Source organism: Ovis aries, chromosome 14 (assembly GCF_016772045.2).
Source record: "Ovis aries strain OAR_USU_Benz2616 breed Rambouillet chromosome 14, ARS-UI_Ramb_v3.0, whole genome shotgun sequence".
Taxonomy (NCBI): Eukaryota; Metazoa; Chordata; class Mammalia; order Artiodactyla; family Bovidae; genus Ovis; species Ovis aries.
In genome coordinates this window covers 42,406,178-42,431,286 of record NC_056067.1, presented here as the reverse complement: position 1 = coordinate 42,431,286, position 25,109 = coordinate 42,406,178, and the positions used below count along the sequence as shown (strand labels likewise).

Below are 25,109 nucleotides of genomic sequence, written 5' to 3'. Positions count from 1 at the left end.
CTAGTTGAAGTGACAGTACTTCCACTGGGCTCAGTTGAAGCAATTATTATCCCTTGTTCTACCATAGTTACCACTGTGCAAATTAACCCTACTTGGTCTAAAGACTCCTTGCTTTGCAGGAGTATTTAATGGGGAGATGTACAAATTCTATAGTATCAAATACATTCGCAAAAGTGTTAGCATAAAGTAAAAAGACTTTTTAAAAAAGTGAGTGACTTTAGTACTTTTAGCCAAATGAGAATTACCTATTCTCATCACTGAACATTCATTTGCTGAGGAAATAAAAGGTGTTAAGAATTCAGTCCTTGACCCCAAGCCATTTGAGTTTCAGTGAGAAAGAACAATGCATTTTTTAAAAGGGGAAATAACTATTCCAGGAAAGACTGGTATCGATACAAAGGAATGACTATTCTTTGCCTATTCAGCTAGGCTCCCAGACATCGCAGGTGGTCTAGGGGCTGAGACTCCGAGTTCCCAGGTTTCGGGGCCTGGGTTGGACCCGGGTCGGGAACTAGATCACAGATGACACAACCAAGAGTGTGCATGCTGCAACTGAAACAAAAACACAAGGTCCTGCGTGCCGTAACTGAGGCCCTGTGCAGTCAAAGAGGTAAATAAAAATAAACATAAAAAACCCAAACCTAGCCTGCCAACTGGGTTCGGTGCTTCTGATTGGTATCTTTCTAATCTCCTCATTCACTCACTCATTCATCCATCCATCCATTCATTCAACAAATACCTACTAACCACCAACAATTTGTAAGCAATCTTTTGCCGGGAGATTTAGCAGGGAACAAAAGAGGCACAAATCTCTACCTTCGTGGAATTTATAACCCAGAGCAGGAGGAGAAGAGAATAAACCAGTAAAACAGAAAAGGGAAAGCAGAGAAGAGGGGTGGAAGGGAAGGGGGTGGTACTGCGGTCCTGGAGGTGGGCACTGAAGGTCTCACTGATGGACTGACACTGGCCAGAGCCTGGAAGAGGGGGGGCAGTGGGCCCCGCGGAGGTCAGAGCAGCCCACACACTCCCTGGAGAGCATGGAGAAGACAGGGTGCTTTGAGCAGAAACAGCAAAGGAGGGGTAGCCTTGTCAGAGCGGCCGAAGGCGCAGAGAGAGAAGCTGAGATGTATGGGGGGGTTGGGGGCTGGCCCCTGAGTCTGGGAGGCACACGGACTCTGGGCTTGTGCCCTGAGCTAGAAGGTGGGTGTGTAGGGAGGTGTGAGGTAGGAGTTGGGTGTTAGGCATGCTGCGCTTGAGTGTGAAGGGTTTTGAGCAGACATACATTGCCGAACATCGAAAAGAATCTCACTGGCTGTTACGCTCAGGATAGACTCCACAGGGCACGGGCAGAGCACGGAAAGCAGGAGGGGAGCCGCTGAAGTAATCCTCGCAGACACAAAGGCGGAGGCGGTTGTGAGTGGCGATCCAATTCTAGATACTATTAAAAGAGAACTGAGAGACTTCCCTGGCGGTCCAGTGGTTAAGACTCCATGCTTCCCAACCTAGATGTCCATCGGCAGACGAATGGATAAGGAAGCTGTGGTACATATACACAATGGAGTATTACTCAGCTATAAAAAAGAATGCATTTAAGTCAGTTCTAGTAAGATGGATGAAACTGGAGCCTATTAGACAGACTGAAGTAAGTCAGAAAGAGAAACATCAATATAGTATATTAACACATAATACATGGAATTTAGAAAGACAGTAACAACAACCCTATATGCAAGGCAGCAAACAGACAGATGTAAAGAACAGACTTTTAGACTATGTGGGAGAAGGCGAGGGTAGGATGATTTGAGAGAACAGCACTGAAACACGTATCCTGTATGTAAAATAGATGACCAGTGCAAGTTCGATGCAGGAGCAGGGCACTCAAAGCCAGTGCTCTGGGACGACCCAGAGGGATGGGGTGGGGGGCGAGGTTGATGGTGGGGTTTCAAGATGGGGGTACACATGCACACCTGTGCCTGATTCAAGTTGATGTATGGCAAAAACCACAATATTGTAAAAAAATTATCTTCCAATCAAAAAAAAAAAAAAGGACTCCATGCTTCCGATGCGGCAGGGGGATGGGGAGGGGGGATGGTGGGGGGGGTGGGTTCAATCCATGGTGGGGGAACTAAGATCCTGCATGCTGCGCAGTGCAGCCAGAAAGAAAACTGATAGGATTTCCTAAAAGATTTAATGGTGTTTGAAAGGACTAGAATTCTCTAAGGACAAAAATCCTGAGCCACTGAAGGACAAAGTTGCTATTTACAGATTTGATTTGGTTTTTAAGGAGAAACACCTGCAGCCAGGGAAGGTCAGGTGTTTAAGTCAGTTAAGTCCGAAATGCCTACTGGACAAATGCAGGTGATCAAGCAGGTGGCTGGATACACAAGTCTGAAGTTCAAGGGGATGTCTGAGCAGGGACACCTGGGAGCTGCAAGTGCAGAGATGGTGCACGCGTGCCCAGTCGCTTCAGTCGTGCCCAACTCTTGGCAACACTGTGGGCTACGGCCCGCCAGGCTCCTCAATCCATGGAATTTTCCAGACAAGAATACTGGAGTGGGTTACCATTTCCTACTCCAGGGGATCTTTCCAACACAGGGATCCAACCTGCGTCTCCTGCACTGGCAGATTCTTGACCATTGAGCCACCTGGGGAGCCCACAGAGATGACATTTAAAGCTATAGACAGGCTGTTCTTAGCAGTTGAGGGTGGACAGAAACATACAGGAGCTGATTCTTAGGATTCTCTGCCAATAAGAGGTCACTCAGGAGGCTGAGGAGTAGCCTGTAAAGGAGTCAAAGGAGCAGCTGGAGAGGCAGGAAGAAACCCAGGAGTCTGTGTGTACTGGAGCCAAGAAAAGAAATGCTAACAGGTCAAGTAAAATGAGGACCGGGAAATGACCACTACAGTTAGTAAAGTAAGTGAAAGTGAAAGTCACTCAGCCATGTCCGACTCTTTGCGACCCCATGGACTATACAGTCCATGGAATTCTCCTGGCCAGAATACTGGAGTGGGTAGCCTTTCCCTTCTCCAAGGGATCTTCCCAACCCAGGGGTCGAACCCAGGTCTCTCACGTTGCAGTCAGATTATTTACCAGCTGAGCTGCAAGGGAAGCCCACAGTTAAGTAACTTGGGGGATATCCGTGACGTTAGCCAGACATTTTTAAGCACAACATCATGGGTGAAGCCTGACTGCAATGGGTTTGAGAGAGAGAAGGAGAAGAGAGGAACACAGATGACCAGTCACCAAACTCTGGGGTGGGGGGGAATTCTGGTGTTAAGATGAGCAGAAAAATGGGAAAGTGCCAGAGAAGGGGGGAGGGCAGAGTGGACTATCCCCTCCAGGACGGGAGAAAGTGTGAGACGGAAGTAACCGCTGGAGCGATGTGCATCAGTGGAGGACAGGGCCACAGGTCTGGCACACGTGGTGCAGGAAGTGGGCGAGTACGTGGGCAGCTATGGAGTGGAGGCAGGCGGGCGATCTCGTCTACTCTGCTTCTACTTTCTCAGCTGACAAAGTTCGCAACACGTTACCTCAAAATATGGCACCTTGGCATACTGAACACTTAAAGCTGAAGAAACTGGATGGACGGCAGGTGCAGAATGGACTCTTGACCTTTCGTTTCTCCCTGGAAGCCGTCATTAAGACTCTTGTGAGAGGTGGCTTCTGAGAGGAAAAGAACCTCTTATCTCTGAAGATGGAGGGTGCTGAGAGGACTCTGAACGAACAGGCCCGGCTCAGTGTCCCCAGTGTACTACCCTGGGCTCACACACCATCACATTCTCCCGTTACTTTCGATTTATCAAATCCAGTACAAACATGCAAAGGTTTAAGGATTCCTTTGGGTCATTTCGTTATGAAGGTGTTTGTCTCTCGTAAAACTTGTATTAAAGAAGTTCGTACGCTTTTCTCTTGTTAACCTGTCTTTTGCCAGTTCAATTTATGAGACTCCAGCCAGATGAACCTAGGCGGTTAGTAGGAAAAATAATTTCTTCCTTCCCTACACGGTGAAACAGGAAGCAGTGTCACTAGCTGACAGTGAAGACTGGAGGTCTAGTGAAGAGGAGCAGGGAAGAAAAGGCTGAAACAGTCACAGGAGAGCTGGGGACCGAATGAAGTGTTCTAGGACTGCCAGACAACACTTTTTAAAAGGGCATGTGTGAAGTCTTCCTTCCCTATTAATTTCAGTTTTTGACAGATGTAAAAATAAAATTATCGTGGCTTCTGTATATTTAATTTTGGCTTCAGCATATCTAAACCCTGGTACATTCTGAATTTTCTTATTGCTTGTAACCATGTTTTAGATTCTCTTGGGGTGAACAGGTACATAGTTGCGCCATCTGCCAATAACTCTATCTCCTCTTCCAGTACGGTGCAGAGCAGCACAGTGCAAGATGCCCCAGCTCCGGGGCCAGTGGACAAAGTTTGAATCCCGGCTCTTTCAAATATTAGTGGACGGCCTCAGGCAACTCATGTAACACTCCTGAACCTCATTTGTGTGTGTGTGTGTGAAAAAAAGAAAATAGAATCTACCAGGAGGAGATTTTAGGATTTAAGACTGCAACCTGTGTGTGATATGAGTGTGCTATTCACATGCACATATTTCCCCAAGAGCAATGGTTCAGTATTCTCTAACTCACGGTTCTCAGTGACTACAGATTGCAACTGATGGAAATAAGAACTGACTATAGCTATATTCTGATCCTCAGGTTCAGTGTGTAATTCTTGATTTATGACAATATCTTGGAAATTTTCTTCCTCTTTAGTGTTCTAGAAAAGCTCAAATGGCAGTGGAATTTTTTGAGTTTGACAGAATTCCTTCATAAAATCAACAGCATTTGGTATTTTGGGGGTGGGGATTATGTAGGTGTGTTTCAAGTTTTCTCTACCACATGTACAGAAAATAATTTGTGTTTACTGGGGCCATTTTGGTCATTTATATTCTTCTAGAAAATCATCCATGTTACCCACTCATCTAACTTGCATAAAATCAAACAAAACAGTATCATGTGGCTCTTTCTTATTTCATGGTCTTTTTGGTTATTTCTCTGTGACCATATTTCATGATCTTTGTAATTTTGGGGTATTTTCACTTCCTACCACATCTTTATCTTTCTTTCGTTTTCACTCCCCAAATAACCATTCATTTATGGACTTATTCTTACTTTTGAGGTGATAATTTCTCTTATTAATACTTTTATCCTTCCTTCTGTTGTGAGACCTCATAAGTGGAATAATTCACTTATTTCATAATGAAAGTATTTTCAGCTGTAAATTTTCTTCTGAATAATACTTCATTTCATTAATTCTGAAGGAGAAGGCAATGGCACCCCACTCCAGTACTCTTGCCTGGAAAACCCCATGGACTGAGGAGCCTGGTAGGCTGCAGTCCATGGGGTCACTAAGAGTCAGACACGACTGAGTGACTTCACTTTCACGCATTGGAGAAGGAAATGGCAACCCACTCCAGTATTCTTGCCTGGAGAATCCCAGGGAGGGGGGAGCCTGGTAGGCTGCCGTCTATGGGATCGCACAGAGTTGGACACAACTGAAGCAACTTAGCAGCAGTAGCAGCATTAATTCTGAAACATAGTTTTCAATATTTTCTAGATTTCATTTGCAATTTCTACAAGTTCAGTTTTAATTACCCATGGTCAAAGATTATTTTTAAAATTCAAGGTACTGATTTTTCTTTTTAATTAGTTATCTCCAATCTTTATTTAAATAAAGGGGATACTGTGACCTTTCTGCCAAAGTCAGGAACAAGCCAAGATTATGTGCTATCACACTGTCATTAGAGAATATTATCATATAATTTCTGTATTTTTGGACTGAGATTTTTATTATGGCTTAGTGTATCAATGTTTTAGTGAATGTTCTGTGGAAACTGGAGATGAGTGTATAGTCTCTCTTTATAGATTGGGTCTATCATACTCAATATTAGTAGGTCTTTATACCCTTGTTTTTAAAAATATTTATTTATTTTGCTGTGCCAGGTCTTAATTGCAGCATATGGAATCTAGTTCCCTGACCAGGGATCAAACCCAGGCCCTCTAGCATGGACTCCTAGCTACTGGACCACCAGGGAGGTTCCTCCTTACTTATTTTTGTTCTCATGCTTTTCTATGAATGGGAAAGAATTAAAACTCAATACTAATGTATTTCTATATTCTTCTTGCATCTCCTGTGGTTTTTGCTTTGTAAATATTTTGATTATTTGATACACAGATAGTACTATTTGTAGTTTGTATGTTTATCACTGAAACACTGTCCTTCTTTACCTCAGTTCAGTTCAGTTGCTCAGTCGTGTCTGACTCTTTGTAACTCCGTGGACTGCAGCACACCAGGCTTCCCTGTCCATCACCAACTCCTGGAGCTTATTCAAACTCATACCCATCCAGTCAATGATGCCATCCAACCGTCTCATCCTCTGTCATCCCCTTCTCCTGCCTTCAATCTTACCCAGCATCAGGATCTTTTCAAATGGGACAAATATAAGCATCTGAATGCAGAGTTCCAGAGAATAGCAAGAAGAGATAAGAAAGCCTTCTTCAGCGATCAATGCAAAGAAATAGAGGAAAACAACAGAATGGGAAAGACTAGAGATCTCTTCAAGAAAATTAGAGATACCAAGGGAACATTTCATGCAAAGATGGGCTCGATAAAGGACAGAAATGGTCTGGACCTAACAGAAGCAGAAGATATCAAGAAGAGGTGGCAAGAATACACAGAAGAACTGTACAAAAAAGATCTTCATGACCCAGTTAACCATGATGATGTGATCACTAATCTAGAGCCAGACATCATGGAATGTGAAGTCAAGTGGGCCTTAGAAAGCATCACTATGAACAATGCTAGTGGAGGAGATGGAATTCCAGTTGAGCTATTTCAAATCCTGAAAGATGATGCTGTGAAAGTGCTGCACTCAATACGCCAGCGAATTTGGAAAACTCAGCAGTGGCCACAGGACTGGAAAAGGTCAGTTTTCACTCCAATTCCAAAGACAGGCAATGCCAAAGAATGCTCTAACTACTGCACAATTGCACTCATCTCACATGCTAGTAAAGTAATGCTTAAAATTCTCCAAGCCAGGCTTCAGCAATACATGAACCATGAACTCCCTGATGTTCAAGCTGGTTTTAGAAAAGGCAGAGGAACCAAGATCAAATTGCCAACATCCACTGGATCACGGAAAAAGCAAGAGAGTTCCAGAAAAACATCTATTTCTGCTTTATTGACTATGCCAAAGCCTTTGACTGTGTGGATCACAATAAACTGAGGAAAATTCTGAAAGAGATGGGAATACCAGACCACCTGACCTGCCTCTTGAGAAATCTGTATGCAGGTCAGGAAGTAACACTTAGAACTGGACCTGGAACAAGAGACTGGTTCCAAATAGGAAAAGGAGTACGTCAAGGCTGTATATTGTCACCCTGCTTATTTAACTTCTATGCAGAGTACATCATGAGAAACGCTGGGCTGGAAGAAGCACAAGCTGGAATCAAGAGTGCCGGGAGAAATATCAATAACCTCAGATATACAGATGACACCACCCTTATGGCAGAAAGTGAAGAGGTGCTAAAGAGCCTCTTGATGAAAGTGAAAGAGAGTGAAAAAGTTGGCTTAAAGCTCAACATTCAGAAAACGAAGATCATGGCATCCGGTTCCATCACTTCATGGCAAATAGATGGGGAAACAGTGGAAACAGTGTCAGACTTTATTTTTTTGGGCTCCAAAATCACTGCAGATGGTGACTGCAGCCATGAAATTAAAAGACACTTACTCCTTGGAAGAAAAGTTATGACCAACCTAGATAGCATATTCAAAAGCAGAGATATTACTTTGCCGACTAAGGTCCGTCTAGTCAAGGCTATGGTTTTTCCTGTGGTCATGCATGGATGTGAGAGTTGAACTGCGAAGAAGGCTGAGCGCCGAAGAATGGATGCGTTTGAACTGTGGTGTTGGAGAAGACTCTTGAGAGTCCCTTGGACTGCAAGGAGATCCAACCAGTCCATTCTGAAGGAGATCAACCCTGGGATTTCTTTGGAAGTAATGATGCTAAAGCTGAAACTCCAGTACTTTGGCCACCTCATGCGAAGAGTTGACTCATTGGAAAAGACTCTGATGCTGGGAGGGATTGGGGGCAGGAGGAGAAGGGGATGAGAGAGGATGAGATGGCTGGATGGCATCACTGACTCGATGGACGTGAGTCTGAGTGAACTCTGGGAGTTGGTGATGGACAGAGAGGCCTGGCGTGCTGCAATTCATGGGGTCGCAAAGAGTTGGACATGACTGAGCGACTGAACTGAACTGAACTTCCCATCAAGTATTGGAGCTTCAGCTTTAGCATCAGTCCTTCCAATGGATATTTAGGACTGATTTCCATTAGGATGGACTGGTTGGATCTCCTTGCAGTTCAAAGGACTCTCAGGAGTCTTCTCCAACACCACAGATCAAAAGCATCAATCCTTTGGTGCTCAGCTTTCCTTATGGTCCAACTCTCATCCATACATCACTACTGGAAAAACCATAGCTTTGACTAGACAGACCTTTGTCAGCAAACTAATATCTCTGCTTTTTAATATGCTGTCTAGGTTGGTCATGGCTTTTCTTCCAAGGAGCAAGTGTCTTTTAATTTCATGGCTGCAGTCATCATCTGCAGTGATTTTGGAGCCCAGAAAAATAAAGTCTGACACTGTTTCCCCAACTATTTGCCGTAATGGGACCAGATGCCCTAATCTTTGTTTTTTGAATGTTGAGTTTTAAGCCAGCTTTTTCACTTTCAATTTCATCAAGAGGCTCTTCAGTTCCTCTTCACTTTCTCATAAGGTTGGTATCATCTGCATATGAGGTTACTTATATTTCTCCCGGCAATCCTGATTCTAGCTTATGCTCCATCCAGCCTAGCATTTCTCATGATAAGTTAAATAAGCAGGGTGACAATATACAGCCTTGACGTAGTCCTTTCCCAATTTGGAACCAGCCTGTTTTTCCATGTCCGGTTCTAACTGTTGCTTCTTGACCTGCATACAGATTTCTCAGGAGGCAGGTAAGGTGGTCTGGTATTCCCATCTATTGAAGAATTTTCCAGTTTGTTGTGATCTACACAGTCAAAGGCTTTGGTGTAGTCAATAAAGCATACGTTTTTCTGGAACTCTCTTGCTTTTTCAATGATCCAACAGATGTTGGCAATTTGATCTCTGGTTCCTCTGCATTTTCTAAATCCAGTTTGTATATCTGGAAGTTCTTGGTTCACGTACTGTTGAGGCCTTGGTTGGAGAATTCTGAGCATTACTTTGCTAGCGTGGGAGATGAGTGCAATTATGTGGTAGTCTGAACATTCTTTGGCATTGCCTTTCTTTGGGATTGGAATGAAAACTGACCTTTTTCAGTCCTCTGGCCACTGCTGAGTTTTCCAAATTTGCTGGCATATTAAGTGCAGCATTTTCACAGCATCATGTTTTAAGACTTGAAATAGCTCAGATGGAATTCCATCACCTCCACTAGCTTTGTTCATAGTGATGCTTCCTAAGGTCCACTTGACTTCACAATCCAGGATGTCTGGCTCAAGGTGAGTGATCACACCATCGGGATTATCTGGGTCAGTCGCTCAGTCATGTCCGACTCTTTGCGACCCCATGAATCGCAGCACGCCAGGCCTCCCTGTCCATCACCAACTCCCGGAGTTCACTCAGACTCACATCCACCGAGTCAGTGATGCCATCCAGCCATCTCATCCTCTGTTGTCCCCTTCTCCTCTTGCCCCAAATACCTCCCAGCATCAGAGTCTTTTCCAATGAGTCAACTCTTCGCATGAGGTGGCGTAAGTACTGGCGTTTCAGCTTTTGCATCATTCCCTCCAAAGAAATCCCAGGGTTGATCTCCTTCAGAATGGACTGGTTGGATCTCCTTGCAGTCCAAGGGACTCTCAAGAGTCTTCTCCAACACCACAGTTCAAACGCATCCATTCTTCGGCGCTCAGCCTTCTTCACAGTCTGACTCTCACATCCATACATGACTACTGGAGAAACCATAGCCTTGAAGAGACGGACCTTAGTCGGCAAAGTAATATCTCTGCTTTTGAATATGCTATCTAGGTTGGTCATAACTTTTCTTCCAAGGAGTAAGTGTCTTTTAATTTCATGGCTGCAGTCACCATCTGCAATGATAATGGAGCCCCCAAAAATAAAGTCTGACACTGTTTCCAGTGTCATTAAGATCTTTTTTGTATAGTTCTTTTGTGTATTCTTGCCACCTTTTCTTAGTATCTTCTGCTTCTATTAGGTCCATACCATGTCTGTCCTTTATCGAGCCCATCTTTGCATGAAGTGTTCCCTTGGTACCTCTAATTTTCTTGAAGAGGTCTCTAGTCTTCCCCATTCTATTGTTTTCCTCTATTTCTTTGCATTGATCACTGAAGAAGGCTTTCTTATCATACCTTGCTATTCTTTGGAAATCTGCATTCAGATGGGCATAGCTTTCCTTCTCCTTTGCCTTTAGCTTCTCTTTTCTCAGCTATTTGTAAGCCCTCCTCAGACAACCATTTTGCCTTTTTGCATTTCTTTTTCTTGGGGACAATCTTGATCACTGCCTCCTATACAATATCCATTGTTCTTCAAGCTCTCTATCAGATCTAACCGCTTGAATCTATTTGTCACTTCCACTGTATAATCGTAAGGGATTTGATTTAGGTTATACCACATTCACCTTCTTTGCTTCAGTGAATAAAATTTTTTGTCAGAGACTTTCTTTCCCCCTTTTGCATTTATTAAGTCTTTATCTACACTTTTGGTCTATGGGCTTCCCTGGTGGCTCAGAGGTTAAAGCGTCTGCCTCCAATGCGGGAGACCTGGGTTCGATCCCTGGGTCGGGAAGATCCCCTGGAGAAGGAAATGGCAACCCACTCCAGTATTCTCTCCTGGAGAATCCCATGGACGGAGGAGCCTGGTAGGCTACAGTCCATGGGGTCGCAAAGAGTCGGACACGACTGAGCGACTTTACCTTCACCTTCACCTTTGGTCTAATCCCTCTAAGTAACTTTGTTTTGGGAGGATAATATGCATATATGATGTGATTTGGATTTTGCTTTATGATCCAGAGTTTTTATCAGATGAGTAAAACCCATTGACAATTATTTAAACAAAAACATTTGGATATAGTTATGTTAATACATTTTGTATCATGCTTTTTGCTGCTTAGAACCCCAGGGATGGGGGAGCCTCGCTGGCTGGCTTCCATCTACGGGACTGCACAGAGTTGGACGCGACTGAAGCGACTTAGCAGCAGCAGCAACAGAACAAATCTTTCGCTACATGATTGGTCTGCTTGTTTCTATGTGTGTGTGGGGCTGCATGTGTGTACATGTGTCTTTAACTTGGATGGTTTATGTTTTTGTTCTAGGGGTTACCTTTCTTTATAACCTCAGAGGATAACTTCTTTACCTCTATGGATAGTATCCACTTACTTCCTATAAGGAGTAATGACAATCTTATTATGAAGTTCATTATTTCTCTGCCAATTTTACTTGATATTTTTCTTGGAATGTTCTTTTATATATACTGTGTGTCTGTTTCTGGACATGATTTTTAGTTAAAACTTTGAATTCTAGCTATAAAAGATACATCAGGATACCTCCACCTTCTTTTACCTTCTCTTTCCAATTCCTCTTCTAATTTGTGCTATTATGTTATTATTACACTGTGGTGTGTTACTATTATAGAATAACATTATTACATGTTATTACATTGTTCATGGGCTTCCCTGGTGGCTCAGCTGGTAAAGAATCCACCTGCAATGCGGGAGACCTGGGTTCAATCCCTTGGTTGGGAAGACCCCCTGGAGAAGGAAAGAGCTACCCACTCCAGCATTCTGGTCTGGAGAATTCCATGGATTGTATAGTTCATAGGGTCATAAAGAGTCAGACATGACTGAGTGACTCAATTCATTCCCACTGTTCACGTATGTTTTGTTCTGTAACTATTTAGTCTTAGTCCTAGAGTTAAATAAGTTTGAACTTCACTGACAATTTTTCTATCCCTGTTTTGCCTTTTATCTCTTGACAGGATAAAGTTTTTCTCTACCAACTTCTCCAAGTGTTATTAAAAATACATGTTTCTCAGAGTCAAAAAAATCTGTATCGTGTCTTATATATGATGGAGTTCGCTCAGTCGCATCCTACTCTTTGTGACCCCATGAACTGCAGCATGCCAGGCCTCCCTGTCCATCATCAACACCCGGAGTTCACTCAGACTCACATCCACCGAGTCAGTGATGCCATCCAGCCATCTCATCCTCTGTTGTCCCCTTCTCCTCCTGCCCCAAATCCCTCCCAGCATCAGACTTTTCCAATGGGTCAACTCTTCACACGAGGTGGCCAAAGCACTGGAGTTTCAGCTTTAGCATCAGTCCTTCCAAAGAACACCCAGGGACAATCTTCTTTAGAATGGACTGGGTGGATCTCCTTGTAGTCCAAGGGACTCTCAAGAGTCATCTCCAACACCACAGTTCAAAAGCATCAATTCTTCGGTGCTCAGCCTTCTTCACAGTTCAACTCTCACATCCATACATGACCACTGGAAGAATCATAGCCTTGACTAGACGGACCTTTGTTGGCACAGTAATGTCTCTGCTTTTGAATATGCTATCTAGGCTGGTCATAACTTTCCTTCCAAGGAGTAAGCGTCTTTCAATTTCATGACTGCAATCACCATCTGCAGTGATTTTGGAATCCCCAAAAATAAAGTCAGCCACTGTTTCCCCATCTAATTCCCATGAAGTGATGGGACCAGATGCCATGATCTTAGTTTTCTGAAGGTTGAGCTTTAAGCCAACTTTTTCACTCTCCTCTTTCACTATCATCAAGAGGTTTTATAGTTCCTCTTCACTTTCTGCCATAAGTGTGGTGTCATCTACATATCTGAGGTTATTGATATTTCTCCCGGCACTCTTGATTCCAGCTTGTGCTTCTTCCAGCCCAGTGTTTCTCATGATGTACTCTGCATAGAAGTTAAATAAGCAGGGTGACAATATAGAGCCTTGACATACTCCTTTTCCTATTTAGGTTAAAATATGTAAATCACTCTCTTAGACATCGTTCGTGGTCTTGGAGCACTAGATGTTACTATGGAAAACTTTGAAGCCAGGTTGATCTTTGTCTCCTATTGTACGTAACTTGATGTTTCTGTCTGGATGACAAAAAGTTGTTTACTACTCAAGTACACCAGTTTCATAACTACAACTTGCTAATCACTTTTCTAGGCCAAATCTTCCTGGGACCCACTGTGCCTGTTCAATTTGTATTCAAGTCTTCTTTTATTTTTGGAAAGTTTTCTTGAATTACACATTTAAACTGCTTTTTCTTTTCCTGTTTCATGGTTTTGGTTCCTTTGGGACGCAAATTGTGCAGTCTTGCTGCTGTTTTTCTCAGCTGTCACTTCTTTTCGATATTTTAACTTTACTAATTTGATTTTGTTGAATCAGTCCTGTCCAACATTTCTCTCTCTGTGCTTTCTGCAGGTTCTGGCCTCCTGTAGTCAAGAGTTCTATCTATTATGATTATGCCTTTAAATATTCTATTTATTGACTAGCTTCTATCAGCTCAAGTTTCGTTTCCTTTTGTCATCTTCCTGCTTCTCCTTAAAGACGGCATATACCTTGCTATATCTCTAACCTGCATTCACCTTCTGCAGTGGCAAACACTGCACTCTGCTTGCTTTTCAGTGTGACATGACTGGCTAGAACCTTCTTGTCTCTGCTGTAGAAGTTTTCTGTATCGTTTGTTCATGTTTTTCTCTTCCCTTTTTTCTTGCAGTATCCTTGTACAGATCCTGTACTAGCTCCTTTTTGAGTATTAAGTCATTTCTGAATGTGGCAAGTTCTTACCCAATCAGCTACATGTCGGAAGTTCACGCAGGGGAGAGGCCTGGGCCATAACTTATGCCTGCAAGAATTTTTCTGGTGCTTCAGAGTGGATTACAGAGTGAGGTTTTAGTCTTTTCCTCATTTTAGTGAACAGAGATTGGCGGCTTCGGGGCTGTTGAAAATGCAAGTTTTCTCTCTTTATCCTGGTCTTCTTAAACTTCTTAACTTTGGTAAAAATGGTGTGTTTCTGTGACGCCTTTCAGCCTGTCTATCTTGTTTCTCTTTCACATCAGAGTGTCTCCAGGAAAGCTTCTGTCATTTCTCCTTACATCCAGTCCCATTAGCCAGTACGGCCCCCAGCTCAGGATATGCCAGTGAGTTTGGAGGACTAAACTTTGACAGGTTTTTCTAAAATCTGCAGCTTTGAGATTCCTCTCTCAGCATCTTTCTACACTTCCAGGAGTTTCACTGGATTTGGCAGCCCTTCCTCATATATTGCGATTCCAGATTACAGGACTCTCTAGTTTCATCAGAGAAGGAATTTGACTATTTTTCATTTCCTCAATTGCTCTGAAGTAATTCTAAAAAAAAAAGTAAGAGCACTAACATCTTTATCCTGCCACTTTAAAATGAGAAGTAAGCAATTTTAGGGGTCTAACCACACAGTCAGAACAATCTACCACAAATTGGGGAACAAGGAAACAGTGAAATGACCAGGGTATAAAAATGCCAAAATGATTAAATTATATAGCTATCATTATTTACATAATAATTGTTTGTGAAAATATACAATTGTATATTGAAAAGCATATGATCATTATAAAAACTACCTATATTGAAGTCATAAATAAGTAAAATACATATACAGATACAAGATGAAGAAGAATGGAAGGGAAAATGAAAACTATCTTCTGTTAAAGGTAATAAATACCGAGCAATGTTTTTCATTGAAAAAGTTTTTGTTGTTATCACAGTATAGTTTGTGCAATTAAAAAAAATACATGTTCAAAAAACAAAAACAAACAAGACCATACAGATATTTACTTTAGCACCTACTAAACACAAATTATTAAAAATGCAATTAATGGCTCCCCATTTGCCATTGCTAGCCATGCACTAACCTTGAAGGCAAGCTCCGAAGGCTGCACCCTTCGGCTCTAGTTCCAACCAGATTCTCTGCAGCAGCCAGTTGTCCCTAGGCTACACCACTCCCTCACCCCTAGAGGCTGACCCTGCTCCAAAAGAGCACTGGCTACTCAGCACTGATGATGTGCAGGTCACTGTGAGCGGAGCACAGCAAGTAAGAGTATGGGCTTTAAATTCTCTTAGTTTGTTTTTTTTTTTAATAATATAGAGCAGAAAAAAAAAAACAAACAAACCCGTTGCATTTAAAGGACAAGTTAGAGTTAAAATGCTTGGGCTTTGGAAACAGCCAGATTAAATAAAATATGTGTAAAATGCACCTAAAACAGGGTCTAGCACATAGCAGACATTCAATTAAGGTTATCTGAAAAAAGCTCTTATACTCTGAAAATGACTTTTTAATTAAAGAAATATGCTAGGAAAGGATACTACATACACATTTTCTAGGACCATTTAAACCAACATTTTCTCCTTTTCAGCTCTCCAGTTCCTCTGTTCCAGAGTTTCCCACATTTTAAATTCTAACATTGCTATGATCATTAAAAAAATTACTTTGAATGCATAAACTGAATGTGTGGTTAGTCTATTTTATTAGCAATATCTATACTCTCTGAAGGAGAAGGCAATGGCACCCCACTCCAGTACTCTTGCCTGGAAAATCCTATGGACAGAGGAGCCTGGTAGGCTGCAGTCCATGGGGTAGCTAAGAGTTGGACACGACTGAGCGACTTCACTTTCACTTTTCACTTTCCTGCATTGGAGAAGCAAATGGCAACCCACTCCAGTGTTCTTGCCTGGAGAATCCAAGGGACGGGGGAGCCTGGTGGGCTGCCGTCTATGGGGTCGCACAGAGTCGGTCACGACTGAAGTGACTTAGTAGCAGCAACAGCAGCATACTCTCTGAATAATTACAACTAATTCAAAAGAGCAAAGAATTTTCATAAAAAAGTAGCCTAGTAATTTTGGTAAGTTATAACTCACAAATAAAAAAGAGGAAAACAGATTTACACATCTCAAATATTTCCATAATCCCCCAAGATGAAAGTGATGAAATGGAATAAATCTAGGTATAAACTCTGAAAACGAGCTTCTCCTTTGGCTAAGTAAATCACTGATCAATAATGGCTAGAACTGTCATTGGTTTATTCACAGAAAATGTATACATACTTTAAAGTTCAATTTAAGTAAAATTTGAAGTGCAATTCCTGTGTTGCATTAGCCACATTTCCAACATTCAATCGCTACACCTGGCTGGCAGCTACTGTACAGGACAGTGCGGGTTTAGATCATTTCCTTCAGTGCAGAGCTCTGCAGATCACTGGGTTTAGATGGTTCGAAGATGAAAAATAAACCAATGCCTGTAATCTGGTTTGAGAAATGATTACAAAATCTCAGGACTCCTCTTGCGACATGGGGGAGAAAAAGAGAGAGAGGTTGAATAGAGACCAAGAAAAAAAATGCATGAAGACTCTGGCTCAGTTTTAAGCTTGAGGGGCTGGGGGTGGTGGCTGACGGTGAGAGGGAGAAACCTGTCAGAGGATGGGCCTCTTTCACGGCTTCTCCCAGATGCCACGTGAGGCGCAGCCAGAATCTAGCGTAGGGTCTCTTTCTTTTCTCACCCTACTAACTCCCCAAACAATCTTGCCCACACAGCCACAAGCTGGTAACATCAAAGAGTCTGTTTCCAACACAGATGGAATCCCTGCCTTCAGGTCCGTAAATCCAGCTTCCTTTACTCTAGGTCTTTACTTGGATTGTTTTGAAAGTGACTCACAATGTATCCAAACCCAGACTCCTCATTTCTTGCCTTACTGACTCCTATATAATAAAGGACTTGGTTGCCCTTTGTCCCCCGTTCCTGCGGGCAGCCAATGAACCCTGGAACTTCCCTGTGACAAGAGTATCTTTGTTATTCACGGTGGGCTCCTCGGCCCACATCTGCTAGCTTGTGTTAACAAGTGACTCAGGGTGGACCCCTAGACCGTTTTCGCTAAGGAGATGATTCAGGATGGGAGCTGGTCAAGGCAGAAAGTCCAGCCATATCATCAGAGGCTTGGGGCATTGAGCCAGCAGATATCAGACCAACATCTGGGGAGTGAAGAGGGGCTGGAGATTGAGTGCGACCCGTGGTCAATGATTTAATTAATAATGCATACGCAATGAAACCTCAGTAAAAACTCTCAACACCAGAGCTCAGGGAAATTTTGCTGGCTGGCAATACTCTATACATTGCCACACAAGAACGTGACAGTCATGTCCTGACTCTGGGAGATGGGACAATGCAGACGTTGAGTCTCAGGTCCTCCCGGCCAGCTGGATGCGCCTCTCCGTTTGGCTGGTTCTGGTTTGTATCCTAGTTCTATAATAAAACTGCAAACACGTATAGAGCTTCCCTGAGTTCTGTCATCTGAGTATGTATGGCCAGTTGGGCATAAGTGAGAGTAGCTGGGGGACCCCCAAGGTTGTGACTGGTGTCTGAAGTGAGGGGCTGTTTTGGGGAGGACCGTGCCATCAACCTGTCAAGAGTGGCTTAACTCCAGGTCGTTGGTCAGATGTTACTGCCCCCTCCAGACCTTCTCTTCTCCTAGGGTTCATGATCACAGTGAATGAAGATCCACCCATCTGTCTTCTGCTAACAGGAGAAAGGTCTTCACTGATGATTCCTCCTCCTCAATCGTCCTCCACACAAACGATCAATCATTACATCCTTCTGACTCTGTCTCGGTCCATTTCTCTCCAATTCCTGCCCAGTCCACAAAGCCCTACATGACCTGGCCTTTTCCTCAGGCTTCTTGATGAGGGGGTATATTAGTAAGGCCACTTATCAGCTTTAAATTAAAGAACTAAACTTACATTTAAAAATTATGTGATCTCTTTCACCTGTTACCTGCTACACAGCTCCTAGCATTTAATTTTGGCTTTACGCCCACCTAGGGGAAATTTCCTGCTTTATTCAAAATACTCGTGTTAAATAAGTTTTAAATTTCTTGTCTCCAGGGAATCTATTTACAGGCACTCCATTTTAAAAAGACATAGGTGAGTAAAATTTTTCTTGACAAGAAAAACTACCAAGCATCATTGAAAGATAAGAATTATTATTCTTTGGTACCATGATCATTTGTAAAAAGATAGATACATAGATACTTGCTGTACCTATAAAGTAATATGACAGGTTTAAAAAAATAAACATAATAGACATTATTCATAAAAATAAAACTTGTCATTCAAAGTAGTCTCCTTTGGAGACTCGTTCCAATAATGGAACTGAAGCTCCAAATATTCTGGAAAACACTAGACACTGTCTTTATATTCTGCAAAGATGCTTTTGAATATTCTCACAGACAATAAACTTTGCTTGTGAAAGTCAATTTTACCTTCATAACCAAACTAGTCATTAGAAGTCATGGTGGGAAATAAGGTCAAAGATCATGACATTTTTGGATGAAAAGCAAGCTACATTTGGACGAAAAACACTGGCAACATGTTAAGTTTCCTTTTAAGTGATATCCTTGCTCTGAACTAAAGCCAAATCGAAGGATGTATAGAAATGTTGAGAGAGAGAGAAAGACACCAAGAAAACTGGTGTTTAAAGAATCACAGACCCTCCTGAAAATCTGATGACATTTATAGCTTCCCCCAATCTTTTGCATATACTTTTAGAAAGGTATACCACATCAAGGTCATCTATGGAGCCAGATTAAAACTCCTTGGTTTAGAATAGTTGCTTTGGCTTTCTTTCTTTCTCCCCATCCCCCTTTTTTTCTATACCTAACAGAAAAAAATTATAATGTGACCCGTTCTGTATATACATACATATAGTTAAAAGTTTCACAAATAATTATCAACCTTACTATGTGACTATATTCTCCTGTATCTGATTTCATTAAGAAAAATGTTACTCATGACCTACTACACCAATTTCACAATCTACAGTTTGAAAAATACTGGTTTAGAGTAACTGATACATGATCGGAATAAGTTAATGAAAATGGGGAAACTCATTCGACTACAAAACTTCTGATGTTATTTTAAATTAACAGAAGTCATTTTACTCTGCATCCAAGTGTAAGAGCCTGAATTCTTTATGGCAAAATGGAACTGTCTTGGTCATACATCTAAACGGCTAACTAGCTACTGGAGACATTGATGGGTAAATCATACAATGTTCATACCTTAATATTAGAAAACCACAAATCATTCTCATGTAAAGTGGCCAGGTAGACAGACGTTAGCAGCCCAATGCACAGGGCAACAGTTCCGCCAACTGTAAATGACAGAATCTTCCATAATCTTCTACTGGTACAACCTTTTAGAAAAAATAAAACAGATGAAAAACCAAATCAGTAAGGGGTTTAGCAGGTAAAGTTCTATTTCAGACTGTCAAGCATGCTAAGTTCCAGCTGCCTGTCATTGGAGAATTTTTCCCTGTTAAGGGCTCCTTTCTGTGATTCCACAGATCTTTCTATACTTTTATTATAGCTTTTCCCACCACTGTATCTAACTGTTCATTTGGTCATTTTGCCAACTAGAATGTGAACTTTGTCAAGACGAGCACACAATCTTATTCACCTTAAAACCTAGGACCGATGTTTGACTTAGTCTAGCTACGGTTTCTTAAATGGAAGAATAAATGTGTTATAGTTAAAATATAAACAGTCTTTTAAGATGATCTACTTAAAATGTATGGTTTTTTCATTAAAAGCTACCCCAAAATTTGATTAAAATTTTAAAATCCATAGGAAAAAATCCATCACACTAAAGTTAAAGGGTGTATAAACTAGGAAACATATTTATAGTACATATAAGAAAGGTTAACTATTCTTAATATAGTATACTTTCAAGATAATAGAACAATGAATATTCCAGTAGGAAATTGATTAAGGATATGAATAGGCAATGCACAAAAGAAAAAATGGCCCATAAAATTAATAGAAAAAAAAGGCTAGTATTAAAGAAATGGAAATCAAAACAAAGAGCTATAACTTTACAATACTGGGTAATCCGATAGCTTAAAAATGTTTAGTATTCTGTTTTGGTATGTACACACAACACAAAAAAAGACATTTTAAAAACAATGCTGGTGTTAGAATAAATTGATACCTTTCTGCACTGCAACATGGCAATAGGAAGTAAAAGCCACTGTTTGAACAATAATTCTAAATCTAGGCATATGCCCTAAATAAAAAGTTTTAAACAAAACATTTGGCCACAAGGATATTTATCACAGTTCAGTTCGTATAGGTAAAAGGTTAAAAATCATCTAAATATTAAATAAGAAATTAAAGAAATTATGCCATAGTTACGCAGTGACTAAACACTGACAAATTTAAAAAATACACTGACTGATGTATGTTCATATATATCATAATAGGAAAAAGACAGCAAGTTACACAATAGCATGTAGGATCTGAGTTTTGCAAAACCACATCTGAATGCTTGTAGGTATATATGTACAGAGAACAACACGCAGATTGTGAGGTAATCAAAGGGCCATAAGTGGTAATCTCAGGATGAGTGGGTTTCTGGGAATATCTGTTCCTTCCTTTTTGCTTTTGTTTTTTTCTGACATAAATACTGCTTTGGTAGAATGAACAATTCTCAAAGCTGTGTTTTAATTTAATGTTAGGGAAACTAAAATGGAGGAAATCTTGCTCAGGCTTCAGAAGCAGGAGAGCAGGTCTCTGACCTGCTTCTGACCTTCCTGGACACTGCCCTATATTCTGTGCCTGCCTGCAAGTACAGCAAGTCAGGTAGCACTTTAGATAAGAATGGGCGTGTGTCCTGAAATTTTGGGGGCCCTGGAGGTCTGGCCAGTCCCCCAGGGTCTAAGAAATCTTGTGACTCACAAGGTGAAACAAACAGCATTATGAAAGTTAAAGAAAAACCAGAGCTTCATTTTTGTGTGCAAACTAATGATGATATCAGTTTGTGACCTGGGATTATAGATGAAAGTGAAAAGTGAAAGTGAAAGTTGCTCAGTTGTGTCCAATCTTTTGGGACTCCATGGACTGTATAATCTGTGGAATTCTCCAGGCCAGAATCCTGGAGTGGGTAGCCTTTCCTTTCTCCAGGGGATCTTCCCAACCCAGGGATCAAACCCAGGTCTCTAGCATTGTAGGCAGATTCTTCACCAGCTGAACCACCAGGGAAGCCCAAGAATACTGGAGTGGGTAGCCTATTCCTTCTCCAGGGGATCGTCCCAACTGAGGAATTGAACCGGGGTCTCCTGCATTGCAGGCGGATTCTCTGCCAACTGAGCTGTGAGGGAAGCCCCGGGATTATAAGTGGGAGTCTTTCTACCTGCAGTCTCAAATCTTGCCTGTTGCGGGGACACACACCACCCAGGATCCTTCCCCAACTGAGAGTCCAGATTTGCTATTAAGGAGGGCCTGCCCAGCACTGTTTAAGACTGGATGTGGGTCAGCCCAATTTGGTGACATGTGTGCTGTTACTTTTCTCTATTGTTTCCATTTATCTTTTTTTAATGATTGTATATTGAAATTAAGTCAAATAATCCTCTATTAAATGCTGAAATTGTTTATTGTGTGTGACAAGTGTTTTCTTTTGTTAACGAATCCTTCCAACCTAAAATGAAAGTAAAACTTTTGGCAAAAATTTAAAAGGACAAACTTGAACTTGTATTTGGGTAAGATTTTCAGAGAGTACTCTGCATTGTCTCAGTTTACTAACAGCTGAGTGGCATGACTGCTCAACACAGACTGTTTATTTTATAAAACTGCTACCCCCAAATTACTTTACTAGCTCTAGCTACAGTTGACATAAACTCAGTCATATCCAAAATGGCTGATGGACATGGACTTTTTCATGCCTACTTTTAAAAATCCTGATATGCTTAGTCTAAGAAAGCAACTCAGGAAGCAAAAGGTTGGCAATTAATGCCATTTGATGCATGGCTTAGCAAAAGTCTTCAACATTGTATAAACAATTTACCAAATTCTGACCACTTCCCTCTCCACCCCCCAAAAAGGTAAAGAAAAAATATTCAGAAATTTGACTGAAAATTAAAAAATGTTTTTATTCATCTTTCAATACTTTAATGAACTGAGAAACTCACCCAAGTTAAGGCTGTCTACTGTTAACAGCATACACAAACCAGAAAAATAAGAACTAGACTAAAATCTGAACAGTGGGAAAAAGTACTACCCTGAACATCAAGAGATCAGGTTGGCATAATCATACTGAACAGACACCTGAGAAGCAAAGGATTCTACGCATAACTGTAAAATGAATATTATCAGATTGCAATCAAATCATCTGTAGAACCCTCAGGTAATAGAACAAGTTTCTTCAACTATTAGGTCTCTCCACATTTTGTTCCTGTTAGAGAGTGATTATTTCAATATGCAGACAAAAAACAATCCAAAATGCTGCTTTAATTTAAATCACATACTAGATGGCAATTTATCTTCCAACTTCGCATTTTCTTCTTGTGCCGTGTAATCCTCAGAAACTTCTGTGGTTTGTATTCCTTTTCTTTGCCTGATGGATATCATGGCGTCAAAGACTCACACGCATTGTTCTTCCAACCACTCCTACAAACAACACAGAAGTAAACCACCAGCCACATGCGAGTACCCTCTCTAGCAAATACACCCTAGTGCTCATCTGTGTTTTAGAGACTTTACCTGAGCCATTTTCCCATGCTTACCATGCCCTCCCATTTTCCCATCCAAACCTTAACTAGCATTCAAAGCTACTCTCAAGACACAACACAAATATTTCTTTAACACAACCACATTTATAAAGTGCCTGTTCTATGGCAGGCACTGCCAAGAGTTAGGAATACAGGTGAGCATCACAGACAAACCCCTGCCCTTCTTCTAGGAAGTCTTCTTTTCCTGGGATGCACCGACCCCTACTGATCCTTCCCTTTTCTGAGTTATAGCAGTCATCATGCAATCTGTCACATAATTAGGCAGCTTCCATGGAAATGGTATTAAGTAGAATCTGTTGATTGTTGATAGCCTGATTTTGAAGAACTGAAATACTGTTTTGTCTCAGGTATCTGGATTCTGATACCTGTGTTCCTTCAAACAATCCACTCTGGAAGCTTTAGGAATATGCCTGGGCGGTGATGGCAGCGGGGGTGTGCCAATCAGGGCAGCTGCTCCGCCAGGGAGCAACAGTGGGAGTGCCAGCAGGGAGCAGGAGCCTGGTTTGGAAGCAGCAAGTGGGAGGCGGGGGAGTGCTGGCAGTGAGTAAGCTGGCTACCTTCCCCCAGAACATCTTGCGTCACTCCTCCGACGAACAGCCTTAACTAATTATTTATCAACTATGACCTGCCGCCGGACATGATTGTTGGGACAATTTATTAATTCCTAAAAGTAAACAAGTTGCTCTATTGAAAAGAACACATCATCCCACATTATGCAATTCATTCATTCAAACCAGCAAAAAAACCTGAGAGGCAAAACAGACTTCGGTGCAAACACGGAAAATGGAGAATCTGGAGCAACGAGACAGAAAAGGAGTGTCGGAAAAGTCGTATCTTCAGAGATGAGCTTATCCCCAACTTACCTCATCCTAGAGTCACGCTCAGAAAGAGGCTCCGAGCGGAGTTGTGAAAAACCCCACAACTGATACACTGTAACATATTAGGATAGACGGCAAGAAATGTTTGTGTCAACTATGTGTGATAATTGCATGAACCCATGGAACAAAAGTTTCCCCATCAAATTACAAGCTATCTTAATGATTAAAAAGGGAAACGACAACGGTGCTTTTTTCCTCCATTGCTTAGGAGGACCAGTGCGTACTGGACATCCGGGGCGCTGCAGGGCACGTTGTTCAGCTCACCTCCGCACCCCAACCCTATAGTACCAGCGGTCCCCGCCGGCGGCCGAGGGGCCGGAGAAGTTCAATAACTCGCCCGGACTCACCCAGGAAGTGGCGTGGCCGCCAAGGCCGGAGACCACCCGGGCCCTCCCTCCGCTCGCGTGGCCAAAGCAAAAAGTCGCCTGAGAAGGCGCCCCGCCCTCGGCAAACTTGCTCTCTCCAGAGTTACTGCCCCCGGCCCCGCACGTCGGGTGGACAAGGGGCGACCCGTCCCAAATCGGGTGCCCCAAGACGCCACGAGAGGCGGGGCCGCGCCCCCAGACTGCGCGACGGAGCGGGGCGGCCAGTGGGTTTTCGGTCTTTGCGGCTGATCCGGCCGAACACCACCAGGCAAACGCGCAGCGCCACCCACCCGCCCGCCCGCCGGACAGTCCCTTCGCGCCGCCCGCGGCCCGACACGCAACCACAAACCTGCAGCCTCAGCCGTCCTCGCGCGCGGCTCGGGACCGGGAAGGAAGGCGGCGGGCCGGCCGGGGGCGCAGAGGGTCGCGGGTGCGGGGGCCTCACCACGGCCTGCAACGCGCCGGGGGTACGGCCTGGACCCCGCAGCCGCGGAGCCTTGTGCAGCACCCTGGAAATGGGGGGCTGGGGGGCGTCTGCCGCCCCGGGGAGGGGGCGCGCCGGGGAGGCTGGGCCGCTGCCGCCGCGCCCATAGGTCCCGGGAGCCGTCCGTCAGCGCGGGCCCCCGCCCCCTCCCGGGACGCCCCACCCCGTCTCGTGCAGCGCCGGCCGGAAGGAAGCAGCGCACTTCCGGTCTTCGAAACGTCCCAGCCTGCGGGGTGCAGCTACCTCCGCGGCACGCGGGATCCCGGAAGGGCGCTGGACTCGTGCTGCAGACCGCAGGGCCGGAGGCCACCTTCCCTCACGCAGACGCCCACCACCCCGGGCCCAGAGCGATTGCTGGGGCTTGGGGGAAGAGGGCCGAGCTGCGAGGAAGGGTGGCTCGGATCAGACCGCGGAGCCTTGGCACCTCTTCGTCCCCCAGGGGGAAGATGGGCGGGCAGCAGAAAACTGTTCTTTCCGCCGGCGCCCTCCTGTCCCCTGTGCTGGTCGATCCGGAGGGGCCGGTAAGGGCCCGACGGACGGAAGCATTCCGACCGCTCGGACTTCTCAGCTTCCTGGGTGGCAGGGCCTGCGCGCCCCTTCCCCGCTCTTGGCAAACTCCCCAGGCCCCAGCTGTCGCTCATCTGTGCTTGGAAGTCTTTCACTGACTGCCAGTGAAAGTACCTACAGAGATAATTTCGTATCTCCATAG

At 43.2% G+C, this 25,109-nt stretch overlaps 1 protein-coding gene across 7 annotated transcripts in view; it reads right to left on the bottom strand.

Moving 5' to 3' along the window:
- The window catches only part of DPY19L3 (dpy-19 like C-mannosyltransferase 3), an 81,103-nt gene extending 56,621 nt beyond the window's left edge, over positions 1–24,482 (bottom strand). For 2 of the 7 annotated variants that reach the window (XM_015100545.3, XM_042231929.1), the window contains exons 1-3: positions 24,266–24,482; positions 22,410–22,551; positions 19,171–19,304 (exon numbers count right to left, since the gene is read on the bottom strand). In XM_015100545.3, the coding sequence (XP_014956031.1) occupies positions 19,171–19,304; positions 22,410–22,512 (237 nt within the window). In that variant the 5' untranslated portion in view covers positions 22,513–22,551; positions 24,266–24,482. Of the gene's footprint in view, positions 1–19,170; positions 19,305–22,409; positions 22,552–23,536; positions 24,093–24,265 lie in introns of those variants that run through there. The other 5 variants (XM_012190103.5, XM_060398024.1, XM_060398023.1 and 2 more) reach the window with 4 other exon arrangements.
- Between the last annotated feature and the right edge of the window lie 627 nt (positions 24,483–25,109).